At 43.3% G+C, this 24,639-nt stretch overlaps 1 protein-coding gene across 1 annotated transcript in view; it reads right to left on the bottom strand.

Annotated features, from left to right (window-relative positions):
* The window catches only part of KCNMA1 (potassium calcium-activated channel subfamily M alpha 1), a 527,746-nt gene that overhangs the window by 362,155 nt on the left and 140,952 nt on the right, over nt 1-24,639 (bottom strand). Inside the window, 1 exon segment of the mRNA XM_025212980.1 lies at nt 23,315-23,426. Coding sequence (XP_025068765.1) covers nt 23,315-23,426 — 112 coding nt within the window.

The raw sequence follows: 24,639 nt of genomic DNA on the forward strand, positions 1-24,639 counted from the left end.
TTGAGAAAGTTAAAGAGGTTACTCTTTTAATATTTCTATTTTGACATGAAGAAAAAGATAAAGAAATTTCATAAGAAAGCCTATTCTTGGCCGGCCTCTCTAACCTTCAAAATTAGAGAGGTTTATATTATTAAGTTCTGAGCTGACCAAAATGACAACCATTCTGACCTTCATTCTTGAATAACCCACAGGTCAAAAAGCTACCACCTGTGAAGAGAGGTTTACAGAATGAAATACGTGTATTTGTTTATGTCATTTAAAATAGAATTTGAAAGGGATTTACACTGACTGTGTCAAAAGAAAACCTCTAACACATGAGCGGAGAAAGTGAATTCTGAAGCTTAACTGCATCTGACTGAACAATGCTCAATATTAAAAAGCTCTGTGCACAGAACAGGCTTGGCAAGGCAGTGAAAAGAACCAAAGGTGCTGACCAAACCCTCTATGAATCATTAGCTTTAATGGCAGAGGCTTTTTTGGCTACCTGTCAGACACACACCACTGCAGTACAATTTTTTACAGAAAAGTCAATAACTTCAAAGAAAACTTCATGAAGCATAGAACTGTCCTCCCATTGGTGTTTGACTGATATAGTTTTGCTGTGTTTTTTTCCTTTATTATTTAAAACTTTAGGTAGCATTAAACTTGATGCTGAAAGGTAATGCCAGGGTTAATGAATGCTGAATGCCTGTAGGCCAGCAGTGAATGAGGACTAGATAAATCAGTGTGAAACAAGTGGAAAACCATTGACAGAGAAAATGAAAACACTAGTTTTTTTGCTGTCTCCAAGAGACATGAAACTGCCAAGGCTGAGAGTATCCTAAAATGGAAATACACAGCCTTAGTGATTCATCCAGACAAGAACCTTTAACTTAGAGAAGGTATAGTTTATTATGATTGAGGGGAGGCAGGAGTGTCTCAGAAGCATACTGGAGTAAAGGTGAGAAATGCATATTTATTCAAGGGTCACTTTGTTAATCATTTGAATTTCTGGTTCACTCTTCAGTTTTAAGACTTACTGAGTGCATCTACATGTGCAATTAATGCAACACAATAAACTCTGGAGCAGTTCAAGCCAGAGTCAATTGCTCTCAGGTACAGTGTCCACATGTGCACCCAGGACACTAGCAATTTGAGCCAGGGCAGAGCAGGTCCCTGGCTGGCTGGGCTGACCAGGCACAATTTACACCTCTGGTCACCATCTATACATACATTTTGGCACAGTGAAGTATTCCACCATAAGATAGTATTGCCCTCGACAGTACTGTTGTATGGCAAAGTTAATTAGTTTATTACTGGTGCATCTATAGACAGTGATGCCTTACTGCAGAGCTAAATCGTCTACTACACAATAAAGTGCGTGTGTAAATGCACCCACTCAGAACAAGAATTCTTCTTCAAATACTAGTTCTTGTTTCTCTACTTGCCAGATCACAAGCCTACCTTTTGGATATTATAGAGCACTGTCATAGTAAGAACTGAAATATTACACATTCATCAACACCTCCTCACCCCAGGATTGACCAAGAAGTAAAAAGTGAAAAGACACAATATTGTTGCATACAGTTACCTCAGTTAATAAGCATAAATGGCAGGGAAAGTGCTGAAAACTGTAAGCTGGAATGTAAAGGTATGTTATTACAGCCTACATTTTAAGATTAACAAAGAAGGAATGAACTTTGCCCCAGCAGCCAGGTTTGGCTTATAAAGATTCTTTAATGAAGAGGTAGAAGCTATAGAGAACATGGAGAACCTCCAGAATCATCAGGCAGTCACTATGATAGCTGCATGACAGCAGCTCTGCGCTTGCTGCATAAGAGTCAATGAACAGAAGATCCATGTAGTACTGCAAGGATCAACCCATCACACCCCTGTAGCACCTCTAAACTCAGAGGCATGAGCATACAATCTAATAGGCATTAGAAATCCTGAAGCCCAGCCCTACTCAGCTACAGGAGTAGGTTTGTAGCTGGGTGGGTGGAAAGGGTTGGAAATTCACTCAGACTGACATCTGAGTTCATGGGTATGAGAAGAAATCCTCCATACTCATTCATCTCCAGTCAAACTGTTGGCCATCTGGTGGATGGCCATAAACTGGAACTAATGATATGCATTAGTGCAGTTTCCCATTTTCAGTTTGTAGTAACAATCCTAAGGCAGTAATTCCTCATCTTTCCCTTTGATTTACAGTCAATAAATCATCTCAAAATAGAGTCTCTTCTCCCCCTTTCACTTGGCCTTGGCTCAGCTAGAAGCCCCTCTCTGCATATATTACCAGCAATGAGAGAGTATTATAAAAAAGCCAAGCTTTTATGGTCTTTCTGCTTTATAAAGAAATTGGTTTTTTTAAACCAACAGGCTTGGTACATAAATTGTGTATATAGTGCTGCCAAATAAATGTAACACAGCTGTGAATTACAAGGCTATAATTCCATCAAAATATTTCTGGTGCTATCATAAACCATCTGAGCAGAGCTTTGATGAATTCTGATATTTTCAGAGGCCCCAAGGTAACATTTTAGCCTTTTTGTTCAACTGTAACTATTTTGTTTCTTTTAGATGCTTTGTTTCAATGGAAGCGAGGACAAAACTTTCAAAGAAAAATATATTCTATCCCACTCCCGTTCCCAGAAAGCTAGTGCTCTTGGAGAGACATACTTTGATGCCTCTTAAACAAGTGGCTCTATAATGATAGTTGTGGGAGGTAGGGGTTGTGGTTTTTTTTTTACTTCTACCAAAGCCATAAATCCTAGCTGTATTTTAAGGAAAAAGGGTTAAAAACGAGACAATATTTTCTTCAGAATCATGCAAAGGATTCAAATTGCTTGCTCAGATTTTTCATAACATTATTTACTGCAGGCCAGTATTTACTGCAGGCCTGTTAATGGCTTACATCATTATAATACTAGCCAACTGCCTATCAGGAATGATGGGGGGAGGGGCTGGGATGGAGTGCCACCAACTAACGCCCCATGCTGCCACTGTTCTTTCTGCCTCTTGCAGGGAGCGCAGTGCGGGAGCCGAGGCCAGCGCTGCAGGCCCCGGCTCCCCCACACTCTGTCCGGTCCTTGGCTCGACTTCGGAATCATGGCAGTGCTCCCCCATGCTTGGAGCACTCTGATTGGCTGTTTCCATCAGCCAATCAGAGTGGAAATAAAGCATTATGGGCATATAGACAGACAGACAGACAGACTTAGGCTTTTATAATATTAGAATTTTAAAGAATACAATTTGCTAAATAGTCTCTAATCTTATCTAGCATTTATTTCTATCAATAATCTACCAAGGTGAGTGATCTAAATAGTTCCCAGAAATAATACCAAATCTTTTTTTTCCTATGTGAAAAATTGTCTCTTTACACAGAGGTGCCAAAAAAGGATAAGCTTCAAGAACTTCAAAATGGTTACAGGGGAACTTCACCTGCCGAGATAGCCTTTAGACTATTTCAACAGAGACCATCAACACTGCGATTTGCAGATGCATGAGCTGTGCTACTCCTATGCCCCATGTCCAAACCCCTCAGGGGTTATTCTACTAGAAAGTTATGCATTACAAACACCTCTTTACCCACTGGAATAGTCTTCCATTTTCATTAAAGGACTGAAAGACCAGTAATGTCTTTATGAAGACTAGAACTGGTTGAATTATTCACTGTAAAAGAATCATCATGTAAATGTGGTACTTTTTCATTTTGTGAATCAAATCTGATCTCTATGAATGCATTTATCATTTATTTGTACAAAGCACTTTAAGCAAACAATTTTCACCCGATGGCTTGTTGTGAGCTATTCACTGTGACTATTTGTGGTGAGCATGCAGTCACCTAAGTCGCATTACAGTTTCTGCTCCTTGACTGAATGACAAAAAAAAAAATCTTTTAGATGAAAAAGCAATGTTCATACGCATATCGTTGTAAAAATTGGAGTCTGCCTGAAGTAAAACCATTCTGCATGCTCTCAAGTGAACAAAAACTCCATCTGCACAAATTCTCACAGATAACAAAAAAACAACCAAACAGAAAACTATGGACATATTCAAATTGATGAGTTATTCTGGATTAGGGCGCACATATGAATTTCATTTTTAGATCAGCCCTATTTTAAGTAATCTCTCAGTAGGACAGTCTCCAATGAGTCTAAGCAAAATTGTTTGACAAACATTAGAACTATGCCATAATCGAGATCAGTAAAAGTAAAGAACCTTTTTTCCTTCAGATAAAAAAGTAAGAATATTTTCTATAGCAAGGCAATTTAAATTACATGAAGAGTCTGTGTGGATCCCTGCCTTTGGTATAAGTTTTGTAGCCCAATAATAATGACAAAGTTTCTGTTTCCAGTTGACATCTCCCTATGCAAAATCTAGATACCATGTTGCCCTTTGGATTTTGAAACCTATTTTACTAGGCAGTTTATAGGGTATGCAACCTTTAAATTTGCTTGTTCTGAGCTTCCATAAAAAGTCAACTAAAACCTATGTGCATGTCTACTTCATCAAGAAAGCCCAGGAAGAACAGGTGCTTATAAGATGGAATAGTATGTATTGGTTCAAGAAGTTTGACAAACAAAGAAGGAAAAGGTTGTAAAGAATAAACCTGGTCTGGGGTGCATAGAGACACAATTCTCACACTCTGGAATAAAGAACTTGACAGACTGGAGTTGCAGATCTGCTAGGAGGAGCAGTATGAGACATCTGTAAACCCTGGTAAGCTTAGCAGATAGGTAAGTTCTTGTTTTGTTTTGTTTTTAGATAATGCTACAATATGCTTTCTCTGTAAAGCTTTTCTCCTAAACTAGTAGCATATTTTGTTGGAAGCTGCCTGGTCAGAGGTTAACTCTATCGTGATTCCTGAGAAAGCAATCTGATAAGCAGATGCTTAACTAAAGGGGGACCTGCTGGAATTATCACAGTGAATTGCAAAGGGACTGAAACCTAAAACCCTGCTCAAGGGAGAGTAGAAGATGGGTTTCCATCCAAAAAATCCTGACATCTAGAGGCCAAAGGCTTAAGTGAGCTGTCATTCAACTGGCCAAAATGTTGTTATGAGTGTCCCCAAACTGTGATATTTAGCATGGACAGATATATGCAACAGAGTTCCAAGGTGGAATCACACAACATAAAAGGTAGAAAAGTACAGGCAGTCCTCACACTTACGGCAGGTTGTGTTCCTGGAAGAGGCGCTATAAGTCAAAACTATGCAAGTCAAATCTTATTTTCCCATAGAAATAATGTTATGATAGGGGGTTACATTCCTGACCAAGGGCCTGATCCCCAACTTTTTATAGAAATGCCCATAAACACCATATTTAAATCAACTATTTAATCAACTATAAATGATATACACTTATAAATGACATACACTGTACAGTATAAAGCTTTCTAAAGTGCAATGCAGTAACTAATCACATAAAATTTTATTTAATCAGAAGGCCATGGGCTGGACACAATCGATTGATACAACTGGAAGGGAGACACCGGGGCCAGCGTGGGACACTTACTGAAGATAAGCTCCTCAGTCCTCACACAGGGCAGGCAGTGGCTCCTCCCCAAGGTGAGGCGAGGCAAGGGCAGGGACGGGGGTGGTGGTTGGCGCGGGCTCCACCAGCTCTGGGGAACTGCTCTGCTCCTGAGCCCTGACGCCTTGTGCCTCCTCGCTCCCTGAGGTGATGTGGGGGCATGGAGCAGTTTCCCAGAGCCGGCGGAGCCCATGGAGCAATTGCCCGAAGCCGGCGGAGCCCGTGCCAGCCCCCAGCCCCTGTCCTCGCTTCACCATGCCTCTGGGAGTGAGGAGGCATACGGCATCAGGGCTGGGAAGTGAAGCAGTTTCCCAGAGCCATCCCCAAGCCCCAGCCCCAGCCCCAGCCCCTGTCCCCATCTCGCCTCTGGGAGTACATGGCCTCAAGGAGGAGCCACTGCCTGAGCTTACCTCCGGTAAGGTGTCCCACGCCAGCCCCGGTGCCTCTGCAGTGGTCCACACCCAACTCATTGCCTGCTGTAAGTGTGAGGATCTGGTGCCATAAGTGATGACAGGGGTGTACATGGCAAAGCGCCGCAAGTGCAAATCACCGTAAATCAAAATGCCATAAGTCAAGGACTGCCTGTACAAGTATAGAACTTATTCCACTTTACAGAGAACACATATGGCCAGTAGGGGTGTGCGAAACAACTGTGTTTTGATTTGGTTTTGGATTCAGCCATTTCGGAGGACAGTGATTTGTTTCGGTGTTTCAGATCCCTGTACTATTTCATTTTGGCTGAATCTGCTTTGGAGATTCTTTGGAATCTGTTTCAAATGGGCTGCAAGCTTTGCACAGCCCTATCCAGCCAGGAGGGCTTTGGGCCAGGGCCTGCAGGGCCCCAGCAGGGAGCAGGATGGGGCCGTGGCTGGCTCATCTCAGGTAGGGCTGCTGCCCTCTGTGCAAGTGAGGAGACCCCTATGTGGATCTCTGATCCCTGTCATGCTGGATTGTGGGGCACAGAAGCAGCGCAGAGTGGCAAGCAAGCAAGCCTCCTGGTCCCTGCTGTGCAACTTGGCTTTGCAGGGAACAGAGATCCATGCCGTGGGTCTCCTTGCTGCCACTGCCCACTCCAGGCTGCCCCAGCAACATGGGGCTCTGCGGGGCAGGCAGTGGTGGTGAAGAGACCCCAACATGGATCTCTGCTCCCTGCAGAGCCAGGTTGTGCTGCAGGGACTAGCAGTGCCCTGACACATGACCTGGCTCTACAGGGAGCAGAGATCTGCACTGGGGGTCTCCTCACCACTGCTGCCCACCCCGCGCTGCCCTGGCAACATGGAACTGCCCAGGGTGGCGAGGAGACCCTGGCATGGATCTCTGCTCCCTGAAGAGCCAGGTCATGTGGTAGGGACCAGCACTTCCCTGCTGCATGACTTGGCTCTGCAGGGAGCAGAGATCCACGCCAGGGTCTCCTCACTGCCACTGCCGCTGTCCGCCCCACGTGACCAAGTCATGCAGAGCCAGGTCATGCAGCAGGGACCAGCACTGCCCTGCCATGCGACCTGGTTCCACAGGGAGCAGAGATCTATGCTGGGGTCTCCTCACTGCCGGTGCCCACCCCATACAACCCCATGTTGCCAGGGCAATGGCAGCAAGGAGACCCCTGGCGCAGATCTCTGCTCCCTGCAGAGCTGAGTCATGCAGCAGGGCAGCAGTGTACAGCTGTTTCCCTGCAAGCCTGGCTCTGAAACTCCAAAATTTTCCAAAACATTTCCAAAACATTTCAGATGCCTCATTTCATTTCAGGGATGTTTCTGAGTCTTCCGTTTTAATTCAGATTTGGTGTTTTGGGCACCAAAACACCTCCAAAATGAAACGGCTGATGAAATTTTGCACAGCCCTAATGGCCAGATGCATAGAAACGCAAGGCAGAAAAGGATTATAAGGAATTTGCTTGTGAGGAGGAGACTACCGGAAGCTGCAAATGGGACTGTGTCAACAAAGGCCTGAACTAAGAAATTTTCAAAGAGCCATAGAAAGGAAATACACAATCCAAACTGAAATGAATAAACATTCAGAATCCTCCAGTGCACTTTTAATAATCCACTCCGAGCAGAATTACATACATGAATGGCATGCGAGTAGTTATGCAACTGCAATTTTTGACACGTACACACAGTTTGGACTCTATTTTGCCCTATAGCCAAATAGAATTACCCCAAGTGTGTACATGCTGGGAAAAAATGGAGGAAGAAGATGACTCTCCTAGGTTTTAGCTCAAAAGCCTAATAGTTAGAGCACTTAACTACAGAGTAGGAAACTGGGTTCCAGAACCCCACAACTGGAAGGGGTGTAAACTGCCATCTCCTGCTTTCCAGCAAAATGGTCTAGCTACATTGCTACAGGCTAGGTGTTGCTCAGGCCTCACCACTTCTCATGATGCTAGCCTACTGGTGATATGTGGGGCAAGGGTGAAGAGAATAAACCTTCTGGCTTGGATGCTGTGGAAGTGAAGTGGGCTTACATTCTAGCCTGGCTGCTGCTTCTAAAAGAGCACAATCTTTCATGGTGCTGTTTATCCATTTTTTATCCAAAGAATATTAAATGCAAGATGCAACAGGTGCTTCAAGAGGAGCACCAGAGAGGTGCTGGGTCAATGCCTAACCAGTAGTTTTGTTGTTGGAATACTTTGTTAAGAATCAGGACATGCGTGTTCTGGGTTAGGGAGTGTCTACAACAGTGCTACCCAAACTTCTCCTCGGTGTAACCCCATTTCTTCAGCATGGCCCTTCACTCCCAACCCGCAGCCCCCCACAGCCCCAGGTGCCTCTCGCTCCTCAACCACAGCTCCCCCCCAGGGCCAGGGCTAGGGCCAGGGCCCACACCCCCCTGCCCTCCCCCCTCCCCTGCCCAGCAGCGCCTGAGCCCTGGCTGCCACCTGCAGGAGCTGTAGCTCCTCACCAGCCCTCTAGTGGCAAGTCAGAGCTGCGCAGGTAGGGGACAGTCAGAGAAGGTGTTTAGCAGAGGGTGTGACTGTTCAAAATCTGAGCTAGCACTAACACCCATCAACATCTGTGCAGCTCAAAGTTCAATATGTAACAAGGCGCTAGGTGCCATTTAGATGCATGAAGTGAAATTGGATTTATCTCTTTAGGTGCAGTCTTAGGAAGCCTCCTTACAGGAACTCCTACATCTATGAAACCTCTTCTTTCGTCAGAGTCCAGCTCCCTATGCATGGGTTAAGAGTCTGAGGTTTCAAAAGGATTTGCCTTTTGATTAATTTGTTTTTACAAAATGCATTTCTTTAATGATTCAAGCTGCCCAACGCATTCCTTCTTAATACCATAAAAACCAAGCCTCACCCAGCACAAAGCACACTGTATAATTCTAGAGATAATTGCTGATGAATTAATGAGCGATTCAGACACATCAGCAAGTGTTTGTTCCAGGGCTTAGAAATAAGGAGGAGACTAGAAAGGCTGTGTGAGAAGTTACATATTGAGAAGTATGTAAAAAGATTGGGCTGAAGTCTAAATGTCAGGTGGAAATCATAAACAGGGGTAAAAATTATTGAAGCATAAGCTTCCAGATATAAAATCTATGAACTTCTCATTTTTGGTGCCTGCAAGATTAAACAAACAAACAAACTCTGTCATAGTAACAATGCTGTAAACATAAGAAAAAGCATCAAAGAAGCTAAGGAGGTCTTGGATAAGCACTGGTATATTAGATTCAAGGAAGAAAAAAAAGAAAGTCTGAGAAGCGGATTACAGTTCATAACTATCAGAACCAAGAGGATGGGGGAGCATCCAACCAGGCTAGGTACAACTGAGGACATGATAAATCAACCTAGCAGAAGAGACCCAAGTGAAATTCCATGCAGCTAGCAGCAGTTCCTCAGCATGGAAACTGAATACATCTCTGACAAATCAACTGGTCAAATGCAGAAGAGTAAGAAGGCAGTTGTGTGCCCTGAACAAAGCTAGGTGCCCATAATAAATACTGGTAACTTTGGTAACCGGAATTGCTTGCTTATGAGCATCAATGGAACTTACTTAGTATGACCGAAACTTGATAGGAAAAGGCACGTGACTGGAATGTTAAAAATCAATCATCATATTTGGAATGGATTTAGTGAACAAAGGAAGAAGGGTACTAGCACTCTGTCAAAAGTGGCATTTCCTGTTTCTGAATCATGGATAGCTTGGAAGAAAATAATCTTGATTTTTTATGATCAATGCCCTCACATATTTCATAAGATAAAGTAACAGCTGTTGTCTGCAGCAGGCCACCCAGTCACACCTAATCAAAATACTGCACTTAGCATGGAACAATCCCATGCAGTGGTACAGGATTGGGACTGACTGGCTGGGCAGCAGCTCTGTAGAAAAGGACCTGGGGGGTCACAATGAATAACCTGAATATGAGGCAACAGTATGCCCTTGTTGTGAAGAAGACAAATGCCATACTGGGCTGCATTAGTAGAAGCGCTGCCAGCAGATCAAAGGAAGTGATTATTCCCCTCTATTCAGCACTGGTGAGGCCACATCTGGAGTACTGCGTCCAGTTTTGGGCCTGGCGGGCCAGTAGGGGGCGCTCCTGCGTTGAGCCGCCCACCTCCCTACGCCTGACCCCCTTCCAGGCTCCGAGTGCCTCCCTGGGGTGCCTCACGTCTGGCCGACCCCTTCCCTGGAGCACACCCGCTAGCCTGGGGTTCCCGCTGCCACCATCCAAGGCTCTGGACTCAATTCTGGCTCTGCGCACCTTGGAGAACACAGGCCTGATCATCCAATGGGTACTAGACCCAATACCAGCACTTGGGGCACTTCCCCAAGACAATTTGGAGAGAGTCCAGCAGAAGGCAATGAAAACGCTTTGGTGGCAGAGGCATGTGACTTACAAGAAGAGGCTGAGGGAGCTGGGTTTATTTATCAAATTGGTAGAGAAAACAAAAGGGCACAAAGATAACTGTATGGCCTGCAGAGTAAGGATTTTTTAAAGCTTGTTGTGAATAAAAGATCCTAACCATGTTAGTGATCTATTACTAGATGGAAATCACCAGTAATAACACAGAAAAGGAAACAAATCCCTCTGTTCTCTCTTTGAGTTAAAGACAGATGATATGTCCATGTTGTATGATACTGATGAAATGCTTATTTTTCAGGAATAATTCAAGAGGATAATTAAACTCAGAAAATACATTTCACAATTTTCAAGTCAGCAGGTCTGGGTAACTTGTATACACGTCCTAAAAAAAAAAATCTCTGGTTTGCTCTCATCATTAATGTTCATTTACAATCAGTCTTGCTACCATAGTCTGAATTGACTACATTCCAGAAGACTGGAAGAAAAATTAATATTAAACAAATATCCCAAGCAAAATAATGAAACAACTGGTATGGGATATTATCTAGAACTTATTGAAGTAGATAATATAATAAATGACAGTCAACCTGAGATTATGAGAAACAATGTATTTTATACTGTTTTATGAACAGACATATTTAGTTGATAAAGATAATGGTGAGTAATTTACTCAGACTTCTGTAAGACCCTTGATATGTTAGTGCATAACATTTTGAGTAAGAAATGTGAACAATACAAATTAACACAACATGCCTTAAATGGATTAAGAATTGGCTAACTGATGGTTTTCAAAATGTAAGTGTAAATGACGAAATATTATCAAGTAGGTGTGATTACTGTGCACTGTTTCAGGCTTTGGTGTCTAGTCCTAATCTATGTAATGATTTTATTAGGAACATCCTAAAAAGCAGTGTCTTAGAGAAAAGCTAGGAAAAGATCAGGGTAGAAAATCAGGTAGGTAGAAGTTGCCATTTCTTCCACTGTTTGCTTTGTTTTGTTTTGGGGACTTGAGGGGGGGGGGGGCGGGGGGGCGCGTATTTCGTATCTTGGATCAAAGAGGCATTGAAAAAATGCATAATCATCACTTGGAATAAAGAGCAGGCTTAGGTAGGATCCACCTCTGGAGGCATTTAAGTGCTGCCCACTGAAATGAATAAGAAACCTGGGCAGTTCTGCATGGTGAAATCAAATTAATCCCCGGGGGAATATGAACTGTATATTAGCTCCCCACTAAACGTATAAGAGAATTATGTAAGGAGGTATAGAATGCTGCCCTGATTCTGGCCTTGTGAACCAAAACTATGCTGGCAGCTACATTTTAGACATCTAGCAGGAAAAATAGTATTTAGCCCTAAAACTAAATTTGAACATTCTTACTTATTTCAAGTGGTACCTAAATACTGGAGCATTTTGCCCATTTCAGTATGACTACTTATCAGTGAGGGTACCAATATGATGATGAGGTTAGCATTTTACAAGTAACCTGAAGCAGGGAGGATTAACTTACAAAAATCCTCACAATGATAAGTTTCTGTGCTGGGAAACAGAACCTAGGGTTGCAATCTCAAATCTTTTGCCCAAACTTTTTGGGCCATGTTACACTTTACGCTGTGAGCTGCACAAATGTTGATCACTGTAAGTGCTAGCTTGCACTTGGAGTACTCACATTCAGGCCCACAGGGACCTGGAAGACTGAAAGGTAAGAATCCCACCCTCCAATTTCAGGCTATTCTTCTGTCCCCTGGGGCTCCCCTGGTTCCTCCCCCCACCCTTCAGCATCTCCACTAGCCACCCCCTGCCACCACTTACTTGTGGCTTCCCACACTGTCTGTCCCAGGGGAGTAGCAGGGGAGAGTTAATCTGCCTGTCCAGCCCTCCAAGGAGCAGCTTGGCAGTGGCTGGGCAGACAGGTTAACCATTCCCTGTCTGCTCCCCTGGGACAGACAGCAAAGGCAGCCACAAGTAAATTGGTAGGCAGCAGTAAGCAAGGATCTGGGGTGCTGAAGTGGGTGGAGCTGATCACAGCTAGGGGGCAAGAAGTGAAGCTGGGGTGTTTACACTGAGATATAGCCTAGAGTGGCTACACCTTAGCATAACACTAGCTAGGTAACACAGATCAGAGATAATCGTGCCCTGGAGCGGTGCAATTCTGAGCCACCTAATGAGTGCTTAAAACTAGTTTCAAGTGTGAATGTGTGGACAAGTGTTAAGAGCTCCTAGAGCCACTCAAAATTACTGTGTAACAAGGCGCTTAGATTATACAATTGACCACCCAAGCACCAATGCCAAAAATAAAAGAAAGCCATAGAAAAGAAGTTAGGTGGTAAGGAAAATGAGGACCAACACTTATGAAAAATAAAACATTTAAATCTTTGTATTGCTCTACTTTGCCAAATAGATTTAATGCATTTATTAAAAACATTATGAAAATTATAAAATTTACCCGTTGGGTTTACAGATGTGCAATAATATGTTAATTTATTCCCTTGAAGGCTTAGAAGACTAATAAAAAGAAAACTAAAGATGTGAAACCTTGGGCTGAAATTAATACACCTGGCACTTCTACATAAGATAACAGATTTTGGAATTAGAGTAGAGGTAATTATTGATGCCTTAGTTCCAGTTTTTATTACATAATGGTTTTATACAAATACCTATTTCCTTTAGTCTTACAACAGCAACCCAATTCCAGGAAATCATTTGAACTTGAATTATGTTGAAATTTCTAAAGGTACACTACATATAAAAATATGCATGACAAAATTAAACAAACAGTAAAGATCCTACTGAACTGTTTTAAAATCTACACTGTCAGCTTCTTTTATTCCACCTCCTTTTTCCAATCATTTTCTGACTAACATTGTACGTGATTATTTTAAGTTAGTTGTACATCTAGGTCTATGATTACAATTTCAATTAAAAAACATCACATTAGTATTTTGTTTGCTTTGGTTTATATAGTACATATCGAGATTTGGGTAGAGCACCACTAAGGTGGTAAAATGAAAACATTCATATTTTTCATACCTATAGTTCTTAATTCAGAGTTATATTTGTCATTTTAGCATGTTTCCTATAGGGATAGGGTCATCTATTTCTTCTGAAAACAGTTTCTAGGGGGGAAAGCTGAAAAGTACGGTATTTAATATAAAGACATTAGGTTCTTTTCAATATCATTTTATTCTCAAATGGCAAAGTATGGAGGGTATTAAGAAAAGACTTTCATTAAAATCTTAGTAGCCATTTGAAACTATTCAGGGAATACAAGCACATAATATTATATAAGAGAGGAAGTGAGGGTATATAACATGCAGCTGAATCAAGGGATAATGAAAGGAGTTTCCATTTTTCCAAAGAGAAGTTGAATTTGGGAGTCTGTATGGCTTCAGACTGTGTTTTAAAAGTTTAGTGGATTTGTAACAACTATCCTGTATACTTACTTGATGTAGGATAGTTTATAAATGCTTATAATGGTATCTAATTACAAAATGAGAAGTTCCTGGTTAATGTCTTCTATTGGGCCAACTGCATCAGTGATTCTCAGCAAGGGTGCCACACAATTTTAACACTGTTCACAAGATAAACCCAGAGATTTCAAATAGGAATTCATGGTGTTAAAAATATTCTGACCTGTTGAAATCTTTCTGAGTTCTTTACAACAGAAAAATTGTTCTATTATTTTTATGTAGTCGACAACTAAGTGAAAACTAGGAGCTGGCATTTTCCAAGGGGAAAATGAGTCTAAAAAGGTTGAAAACCACTGAATTACATTGTTAGCAGAGACAGCAAACAAGAATAAGGGCACAAGATGCTCTTAACTCAATTCTGGATTCCAAATTGGAAAACTTAAGTGAGCTCTTTCAGGTATCTTCTTGGTCACTAGATGGCAGAAATGCACAGAACTTACAGAACAAAAGCACTAAAAATGAGAGCAAGTTTAAGACAAAAATAAATTAGGCTCTAACCTATGGCTACAAAAATGAAAAGCTGGAGGAAACCAATTCTTAGAGGATTGATAAAAGTTTTGGAATGTGTAGTTTTTAGTCAGCAGTTTGGAGCCACAGGCTCAAACAATGCAACTCAGGTCTGCGAGAAGATGGGACAGATCTGCCACCATTTCCCCCTGCCCCCTGCCTGCAGCATGGGCACAGGTCCCCACCACTCTCCCCTAGGCCAGGCAAAGCCCTCTGTCACTGGAATGAGCTGAAACCCTCTGCTGCCAAAATGCTGATGAAACTCCCCACTGCTGACATGCTGCTGATGCTCCGCCATCTGTGCACGCTGGATCCAGTGGCTCTGCAGGATGTGGGTTGCCAACGTGTTTTATATCACTGAAATATTTCCAGGTTCCAGTTTATCATCATCACAACAATAGCCTTGTTTAAATCAGGGGATGTCAAAAGGCCTGTGTTTAAAATGATATTTTCTGCATTTTATAAGAATATACTCTGGGATGCACAAGGTTACGGTCAAAGCAATAATGTGCGAGCAAGCCATAGGCTAGAATTTGTTTGTGTGAAACAGTAATTGCAGCTAATAGTTAAATCTATTAAAACAGAGGTCTTCTGTAGGTAATTCATGTACAGAAAAAGGTGCGAGTCCATTAAATAAAACTCTGGCTATGAAGTTTGCCCAGCATTAGACAAGGATTTTCTAAAGCAATACGAAAGCAAAATGACCAATAGCTGTTTGTGCAAAAGCCTCCCATCACAAAGCAAGTAGGTTCCAATTACACTTAATATACTGGACCAAATTTCCTGTTCATGTAAATATTTTGATGAAGTTCCATTGAAGCCATATTTTCTCTGATGCAGCTCATCAACTAACATCAGCAGAAGGTTTGGTTGCTTATGCTAAATTTGAGGTTTATTCAATGAACAGCAGTAGCAATGAGGTACTAGGTTTGATTTATAAAGACAAATAAAAATAAAAAAACAGCCTGCCTCAACCTAATCTGGGGACACATGGCCCCCCATGCTCTTATGCTGAGCATGCAGCCAGGGTAAGGTGGGTGTGGAACAGAGCCATGGCTCATCCGGTGGGTGCAGAGAGGGAGAGCATCTTCCGCCACTGTGCGCCGCTTGTCCGGAGGCAGTGCAGCGGCTCCATCCTGCACCCGCCCTGCCCCAGCGGGGTGAGTGGCAGGAGGGCATAGCCCCCACTCCCAGCGTTGTTACTACCTGCCTGGAGCACAGCCTGGTGCAGCCCTAGCCCTGCTCGCCCCACCTTACCCTGTCCCATGCAGATCATGAGGCACATGCTTCCCCCCCATGCCCTTCTGGACGAGTGGTGGGAGCAGCAGCAGGAGCTGCTGGATGAGCTGCCAGATAAGCAAGTCCCGGACCAGCAGTGCACAGTGGTGGGAGCCGGCCTCCCCTCCCCATGCCCCCCAGACAAGCCATGGCTCCATCCCGCACCCACCCCATGCCAGTTGGGCAGCACTTGCTACAGCCCCTGTCCCATCCCCAGCCTCACTCCCTCCCTCACCATGGGGCATTGATTTGCTCCCCCATGTTCCTTCCCTCCCTGCTTCCCTTCCACCACAACAGACTTACCAGCTGGACGCAGCAGTATCGAGCATCGTAAAAGAACCAATCCCCCATTTATAACATTGTTCCTATGGGAAAACTGGTTCTGAGTTACAATGTTTCAACTTAAGATGCGGTTTTCAGGAACCAATTGTGTCATAAGTCTGAGAACTGCCTGTACTTATCAACTTTTGAACACAGTACTAAAATTTTTAGGTCGGGTCAGGATTGAAAACCTGCTACCGCTATGACCTTAAGCAGTACAACCTGTACTAGTCAACGGCAAGTGCTGGGTGGTGGTTAATTAACCTGGCAACGTAAGGAAGGCTTCGGGTGGATGAGCACCTGAGGAAGGTGGTGGAACCCTTGATGGAGTAAATGCCATCAAAAGGCAGACGAGCATAATCACTCAGTGATTTTGCCAATGGTATCCAAACAGGGCAGACTGGACTCGTTGGCCATCGCTGGCAACCAATCTAGGAGTGGAGCCCCAAAAGGCAGGCAGATGGAAGGCCTCCTCTGCACTGGCAACTCCTGCAGCATAGCTGGTTCCAAACATTTTGACTTCCATCCTTCCTTTGGACCAAACCAGTGAAGGCCAGAGGGCACCGTCTCCATATCAACTGTGATGTCGCTGTATCAAAGCAGTGTCTCCATATTAACTGCCCAGGCTATTTCAGCCACACCACATAGAGAGAATACTCCATCCTTGCTGGCAGCATGGACACAATACTAAAATATATTTATTAAATTTTAGGTCCTGCCCTAGCCAAAAGGCTGGGGGTGGCCTACATTAAGAAAACAATGCACAGACAAGATTCCCCAAACAATTTCCCAAAACCTGAGAACTCCAATTCTCCCACCACTGCCTCCATGCCCAAATCTGCACAAAAGCAAATATTTCCACCAATCACTTCTCTCAACTGCTAGTCACATCCAAATATAAAAATCTTTTTCTACCTACCCTGCCCCCCTTCCCTCCCCCCCACAACTGCGCAACCACTCATTCCCATCAGCTTCACATACAGGGAGATCCCCCACACACATCCTTTCCAAGTCTGCATGTCCTTTCCTACAGAGATGATGCGACACACTTCCCAACCCCAAAAACACACCTAACTCCTCCCTTCCCCCCAACAAATACAAAACAAATTCCAAAGAACCCTAACAAAAAGTAAAAGAAAGACCCTTCATCCTCACCTCAGTCACTACTGAAGGATAATGCCAAAGGGTATGTCGCAGAGCACTGAGGTGCCCTGCTGCTAGAGAGGGGAAACTGCCAGGGAGAGAGCCCTGGCAGGGAATAATGAGCACAGCTGTGGGTTGCCCAGGGCAACCAGGAAGTCAGCTGACTGGAGGGGGCAGGGCCTGGCCCTCATAAGGCCCAGGGGCTGAGGCCAGGCTAGCAGTTCCCTGCCAGCAGCCAGAGGGGCTGGGGCTGCTGGGGCTGGGGCTGGGGCTGGGGCTGGGGCTGGGGCTCCGGCTCCTGGAGTTAGGATGCGAGGAGAAGTCTAACGGCAAGTACAGCTTGACCAGAGCTGAGCAATGTTGTTATAGCCAGAGGGCTCAAGTTTGTGGTTGTTTATTACACCAGTGGTTTGAGTGAGATTATAAGGGGTTGGAGGAGGCCTCATAGGGACCCACAGTGGTGTGGGGGCCCCAGCACCAGTGAGGGCGCAGCGTACTCGGGGGGGAACCCACAGTGGTGTGGGGACCCCAGCGCCAGTGAGGGCGCAGTATCCTCATTGGGGACTCGCAACGAAGTGTAAGGACCCCAGCGCCAGAGCAGGCGCAGTATACTCAGGGGGAACCCACGGCGGAGTGGGGACCCCGGCGCCAGTGAGGGCGCAGCATACTCATAGGAGACCCACAGTAGCATGGGGATCCCGGTGCCAGTAAGGGCGCAGCTTGTGGGGTGCATAGACCCCAGCCCCAGAGAGGGGCATTTGAGAAGCCCAAGCGTGGGCACGGAGAGCCCCAGAAAGGGGGCAACCTTATTGGAGAGCCCAAATTGGGCCCGGCGAGCCCTGGACAGGGGGTGTCATGGAGAAGCCCCAGTGCAGGCGTGGTGAGCCCCAGGAGGGGCACTACTGAGAAGCCCCGTGCGGGTGTGGCAAGCCCCAGAGAGGGGATGCTAATGAGAAGCCCCAGTGCGGGTGTGGCGAGCCCCTGTGGAAGGCATAGTACTGCGGTAAGCCCCGGAGGAGGGGGTAGTAGTGCCGTAAGCCCCGGCGAGAGGGGGTAGTAGTGCGGTGAGCCCTGGAGAAAGGGGGTAGTAGTGCGGTGGGCCTGAGAGACAGGTGGCAAAACCAAGAAGTCCCAGAGTGGGCACAGATGTCCCCAGGAGAGGGGCGGCTTTATTGAGAAGGACCCTGAGAGGGGCGACACTACAGAGAAGGCCCAGAGTGGGCGCAGAGAGCCCTAGGAAAAGGGCAGCATTGGGGAGAGAGCCCCAAGAGAGGGGCAGCATTCTGGAGAAGTCCCAGAGTGGGCACAGAAGGCCCCAGGAGAGGGGCGGCTTTATCCAGTGTACAGAGGAGGGCCCAGAGAGCGGGTGAGTGTACAGAGGAGGCCCCAGAAAGTGGGCGAGTGTATCAGACAGACCAACGTCTATCCCAACTGCGAGGCTTGGAGCGTGGTATCAGAGGAGGTTGGAGCCACGCATAGCCCATAAGGCTAGGGTGCCCGGGAAGCACCCATCATACAGGGAGACCCCCGGAGAGGCTGGGAAACCAAGGGGATGGAGGTCTCAACTAACCGTGCCCAAGGAGACGTAAGGCAGCCTCCCAACCTTATCTAACATCAAAGATGTGGTGGGCGAGAAACAGAGGGTGCCCTTGGGGCAACTTGGCACGGAGGAGGGGGCCTTAAGGAGATCACGGCCCTCCTGAAGGACACCCCCGTGACAGGGTATATACTTATTTTTTTTAAAGGCTAATTTAATATTGTTCAACTCCATCCAAAGCAATGACAATTTAAAATTTAAATTGTATTATTTAAATTAATTGTATTCATTACAGCATAACTTCTGCCCATCACAAAATGAGTCAAATGTTATAGCATAATCATCCCCCTCAAAGTGAAGTCATTGTTTTCACAGAACACTATCAACTTCATTGTCTCAAGAAACACAATCAATACATAGTCTATATGAATAGCAATACACTAATATCATTTGGCTGAAATTTGCTTTCATATAACCAGCAAGTCTGTTCTTTTTGCTATCATTGTTCCCACTGGAAGACACTCTGCTCTGCAGAAGCTGTGTTTGGACTAGAGAAATGTATCAGTATCATCACACTTCTTGTACAACATTTGGCCAGAATTACTGATGATTTTATGAAGTGTTTTCATGAAGTTCACAGCACAGTCATCTCTGGCCAGGGGAATCTTATTTTAGAATTTGGAAAGAAGATGTAAATGGTCTGCACTAGAGAAAATACAGGAGTATTAGTAATCTTCTGGTCTTAAGAGCCAACTATACTGTAAGCTGGTACTGGTCTACTGATTCTGGAGAAGCAAGTCCAATCTACATCGCCAGACAAACTGATTATAACCCAAGGAGTTATCATCTCTAAGCTTCACTACAATCAATCTTTCATTTCAATAACAACAGTTAGGAAATGAAATGCAAAGAACGGCAGAATGTATGAGAATCAGAGCCACAAAGAAAAACAGAAGAAATATAGGATGGTGTGGTGTTGATAGAAGTTCTGTTGGTATGTATCTGGGATGGTGGTACTCAAAAATAACTTTGCATGAACTATACAGTTCATCCCAAATAAGCACTGATAAAGCCTTTGTGTTCTACCCAACACTGCCTACTGTGTGCTTCAGGCTAACAAAATAGAAGCTTTCTAAAGATTGTTTAAAAAAAATAAAATAAAAACTTTTCTGTTACTTCTACACTTGAAAGAAAAAGCCGTATAGGTTGTGGAAATCCTCTCTTCAAGGGGAGCACATGCTTGCATTGTTGTTATGGCCTGAATTGTGTTTGCATACCTTGGATAATTAGAATGAAAATAATGTAGATCATAATAAATAAGTTGAAAAAATACCTATTTTAAATATAAAAATTCTAGGAATGTAAAAAGCTTTAAGGAATAACTGAAACCAAAAGAGGACTAGGTAGAGATACACCCTATAGACTAATTGAATCAGAGATGCATCTCTACTAGGGCTGTGTGAAGCTTTGGGTGCTGATTCGATTTGGAGGAGATTCAGCAGCTGAATCTCCAAATGCAAATCAAATCAGGAGACAAATAAAAAGGTTTGAATCTATTTGAGGCCTCCAAATTAATTTGGAAAAGATTCAGAGGCACATTTGGAGATTCAGGCAGTCCCTGCTCTCTGCTGCAGGGAGCTGGACCTGGGCTCCGTGCCGGTACGTAGGGGGCAGGGAGGGTAATTGGAAGAGAGGGAGGGGACCTTGGGGGGACCCCAGCCAGGCCCCAGCGTCCCGGCTCTTTAAATAAAAAAAGTTCTGTACTCACCGGCTGCTGCAGCAGCCGTTGGGGCCTCTGGGAGCTTGTGGCAGAGCACCCCCATGCAGCGCAGGGCAGTGGGGGGCAGCAGAGATTGTTCCCCCTCCCTCCCTCTGCTACCTGGCAAGAGCCAGTGAATGCAGGGCTTTTTTTTTTTTTTTTTTTAGGCAGAACAAGTTTTCCCATCTGGCTAAAGAATGGAAATTTATCATTAATGCATATCATTGGGTCTTGCACATAAATTTTCTCACTGAAGCATCTAAGAAGCATCTAAGAATAGCAATTTGCAAAGGACGTCTAAATTATAGATCTAGCAGGAAACTCTGATGAATCATAGTAAATTCTTTCACTAAAAATCTGTTTGCTCCCAAGGAAGAAAATACTCTCTAGAACAAACACTGGCAGAGCAGTGCAAAACTAAAGTATAGTACTCCAGGCATACTTCTATCTACTTCGCATAAAAGTTCTGTCACTCAGCAAGGTACAAAAGCCTTAACAAGAAAGAATAAACTAACAGGCAAAAGTAAAACTGCATACAACAGTCAAGGAGATGATACCCTGGCTTGAGTCAGAGAGCATACTCTGGGCCTGGTGGTAAGTACACGGAGGTAGTAATGAACTTACTCTTTCTGCAAAGTGCCATCTGGTACAGGGGAATTGCTGAAAATTCACTTTTTTTGTTGTGGTACAACCATGAGAAATGTATGCAGTCACTGCACCAACAAGCACTTGGTGAAACATATCTGCTTTGTTGTATGCCCCACTTCTCAAGTTTTTTTGGACATAAGCCACAGGTAGGCATTTATTATTCCCTTAATTCAATCTCATCTGTCATACTGTGCTTTTCATTTTCAGATTTTGATCATCTAGTCATTTTTCTAATTATTGTTACCTGAACCTTCCAGGAAAATCCTTGATATGGTTACAAACTAATTCATACATCATTACCCCCTAATCTACTTAATGTTAAAGGTTTCCTTGTAAGGTCAATGCAAGTACAAATACATGCATTTTCTTATTAGCTCATGTATTCAGTTTTCTATTCCCATGTATTCTATTTAATATCGCCAAACTTTGAGGTTTTCTGACCTAAGAACTTCAGCTATGTATGAGTTATTTTTACATGTGCAAATATAAATTTATGTTAGATTATGCCACTAACTTATTCAGCCAGAGTTCTTGCTGTTTTTTTCTCTGGCACAAGGAGATTCATGTGGATGACTCTGGTTATGTTTTGCACTCCACACTAATTCCAGATCATTCCATTATTTTCCCATCTTGGCTGCTGATACATCCCAAGATCAAGTTTAAAAAGGCTTGTTTGGCAAAACTCTAATATGTCTATCTAATGTGAATTTTATTTCTCTCCCTCATGCTGGATAGTTGCAGTGCAACAGTGGTAGGTCACTGCATTCCCCCACATTCCCACATGCATGTTTTAAATATCATGCATAAATAGTCATTTCAATCCTCACAGATAGAAAATCATTTGCTGATGTATTTCAATATAAAATAAGAAAATGTAGGATTTTACCTTACATCTCTCTGTTTATTAATAATTGTAGCAGAGACAATTTTCTCTCACATATTATAAACTTTGCAAATTTTCATATATTTTTTTCATTTTCCAAAGCAGCCCAAGTACCTTTTGTCAGTACTGGGGACACATTAAATTACAGGGACATTTATGGAGTTCCTCTCTGACTAAGTTAGGAGTGAGATACTCCCAATGCTCCCTTGAGATCACTGCTGTCCCCCTGATCTGCTAAATCCAAGTTGATCACTCTTCTCAGTTTCCATGAACAAAGCTGATGTACTTTCCCAGTGAAATTCTCTTCAAACAAGTTTATTTGCCAAGAGCTGCTGTCCCATTCCTTGGTTAAGCATGAGCACTTTTGGCACACGAGTAATACATTTCTTCTTAAAACAATGATAATACATTACAGAACTGATGCTAATGAGACTTTTTCTTGGGTAATAAACTTCAGGGTTTGATCCATGCTTTTTCTACGTAAAGGAAAGCCTGTACTTTATGTAAGACCCTCCAAGCTCTATGTTGGACATATGGGTGTTCTTTTTAGTGAATCTCTCTCTTGAACAATCTCTGGGTTGTTTTTTTTTCATTTTGTGCATTTTTCATTTTAACTGTTTTGCATTTGCACATTTTTGTATCATCTTTTTATTTAAACTGATCTTCTCTTCACAAGCTTAGCAATCTTCCTAATATATGAGTCAACCTTTCAAATCTATGTAATGTAAAATAAGTTTTAAAGAAATGTTAATTTAAATGGTGTGTGGATCTCTGGTGTTTATAGCAATGGAGTTCTAAAAATGAATGCTTTGGATTGTGTGTTCAGGTTGGGAACTGCATCATGTAAGTCAAACACACCTTTTATAAACACAACCTTATGTCCAGCAATTCTCTTTGTATGCCAGATTTCACTGCCAAGCAAATGCCATATCACCCTTCACAGAACTAGCATTTAGAATTACAGTGGTCCAACAAAAGTAAAGTGGGCTAAGGAAACATCTTTTTCAGTATAATGCATCTGTCTGCTGCACTGGATAGCTTGCTAGAAAGTCACTATTCATAACAACCCTGTGCAAATATGGGCTAGGTATAGACATGCCTGAGGCAAAAACAATAGAAGTTATGCAGTTTTCTTTAAGCGGTGTAGTTTATATTGGTAGCAAACAGAACACACGTTTGCCCTTTGATGAAGCAGGAGGGGACAAATCTTACGCTGCGCTCCACCATTTTTAAACTAGTCTACATGCACTGAACTTTTGTTCTTTTATGGGTATAGACCGGTTTTGTGTGCCAAACTTCTGTTAGGGGTATTAACTAGTTTCTGATCACTTATACTAGTAAAAGTGTAATGTCTGTACCTGGCCATAGTATCACAGAATTAAGAGCGGAGAAATTGTGCTAGCTTTGTGTGTTGTGATATTAACAACATAAAGGAAAAGGTAATTTACTTACCAAGCCAACTTCTGTTTAAATACACTGACACAAACACTGGAGGAACTGTGAAGAAATCTACCACTGAGTTAACTTCCAGCCAAAACCACAGCTTGTCATTGGCTGCTATGAACTGTAAAAGGAAGGGGAAAGAATCAAACTATGAGCATGTTGCTACAGTGGGGTGGCATTCTTCTTTCCAAATTCCAAACACTAGTATTTATCTGGGAGATACAGTGTATGTTTTGGATTACATAGCAACATCATTGACATTAACAAATAGCAAAGTCATATATTAAGGAGAGAAACTGAGAGCATTTATCTACTGACTTCTCAAAACAGTGGTAAGGAGATTCCGATTCAACACTGTTCTTCCCACATTTATTAAACAATATATAAATAAGCCTTTAAAAATAATTTATGAGAAATCAAAAAAGAAAAATCAGTAGTCAGCATTATTTCCCCACTTCAGTCTGTAGAATTCTGAAGGAGGGGCTTGGTTGCAATCACTTCCACATATTGCACATACAGATACTAGAAAAAATATGAATGATCTCAGCAGCATTATAAATACAACATGTGATCAATCTTTAGCACTAGTGTTCCCTTGAGGGGAAGAGGCTCCTCAACAGTGCTAGGTTACTATTTTCATTCAAATCCAGAATTACAAATACTTGTGCATTAAAGACATTCAGTTAGAGAAACCTCGGGTAATTCATCCCAGTAAGGGCTTGAAATTTGGGGTATCATAATGAAAAGCAATACCTTTAATACTTTAAATATATTTAATACCATCTCTGATTCTACAAGCTTTACAAGTCTCTATCTTGAAGTGACCAAACCCGTCCAACATCACTTCACATAAAACATGGCACATGCCATTTATACTGTAACTCTAAAAATAAATTATTTGAGAGGGACCTGCAATGATATTAGTCTTGTTATGGTTATATTTAGAGCACAAAGTATTCTTTTTCACTACAGAACCGGCATTCAAATAACTGATACCTGCTTATTAGGGCTGTGCGAAGCTTCAGGTGGTGATTTGATTTGGAGGAGATTCAGCCTGATTTGGTGGCTGAATCCAAATCAAATCAGAGGACCAATTAAAAGGTCCAAATTGATTCGAAGCTCTCCAAATCTTTGGAAAAGATTCAAAGAGCTTTGATGATTTGGGCAGTCCCCAGTGACTACAGCAGGGAGCTGCAGCCAACTCCAAGCTGGTAAGTACTAGGGATGGAGGAGGGGGAATTGGGGGACGGGACCATGGGGGGACCCCTGCCTGCTTCCCTGACCCCTACTCCCCCAGCCCCCCAACCCCCCACTCTGCACAAGCCCCCCAACCC

This window comes from Alligator sinensis, unplaced genomic scaffold (genome assembly GCF_000455745.1).
Source record: "Alligator sinensis unplaced genomic scaffold, ASM45574v1 scaffold109_1, whole genome shotgun sequence".
In the NCBI taxonomy this organism is placed as follows: domain Eukaryota; kingdom Metazoa; phylum Chordata; order Crocodylia; family Alligatoridae; genus Alligator; species Alligator sinensis.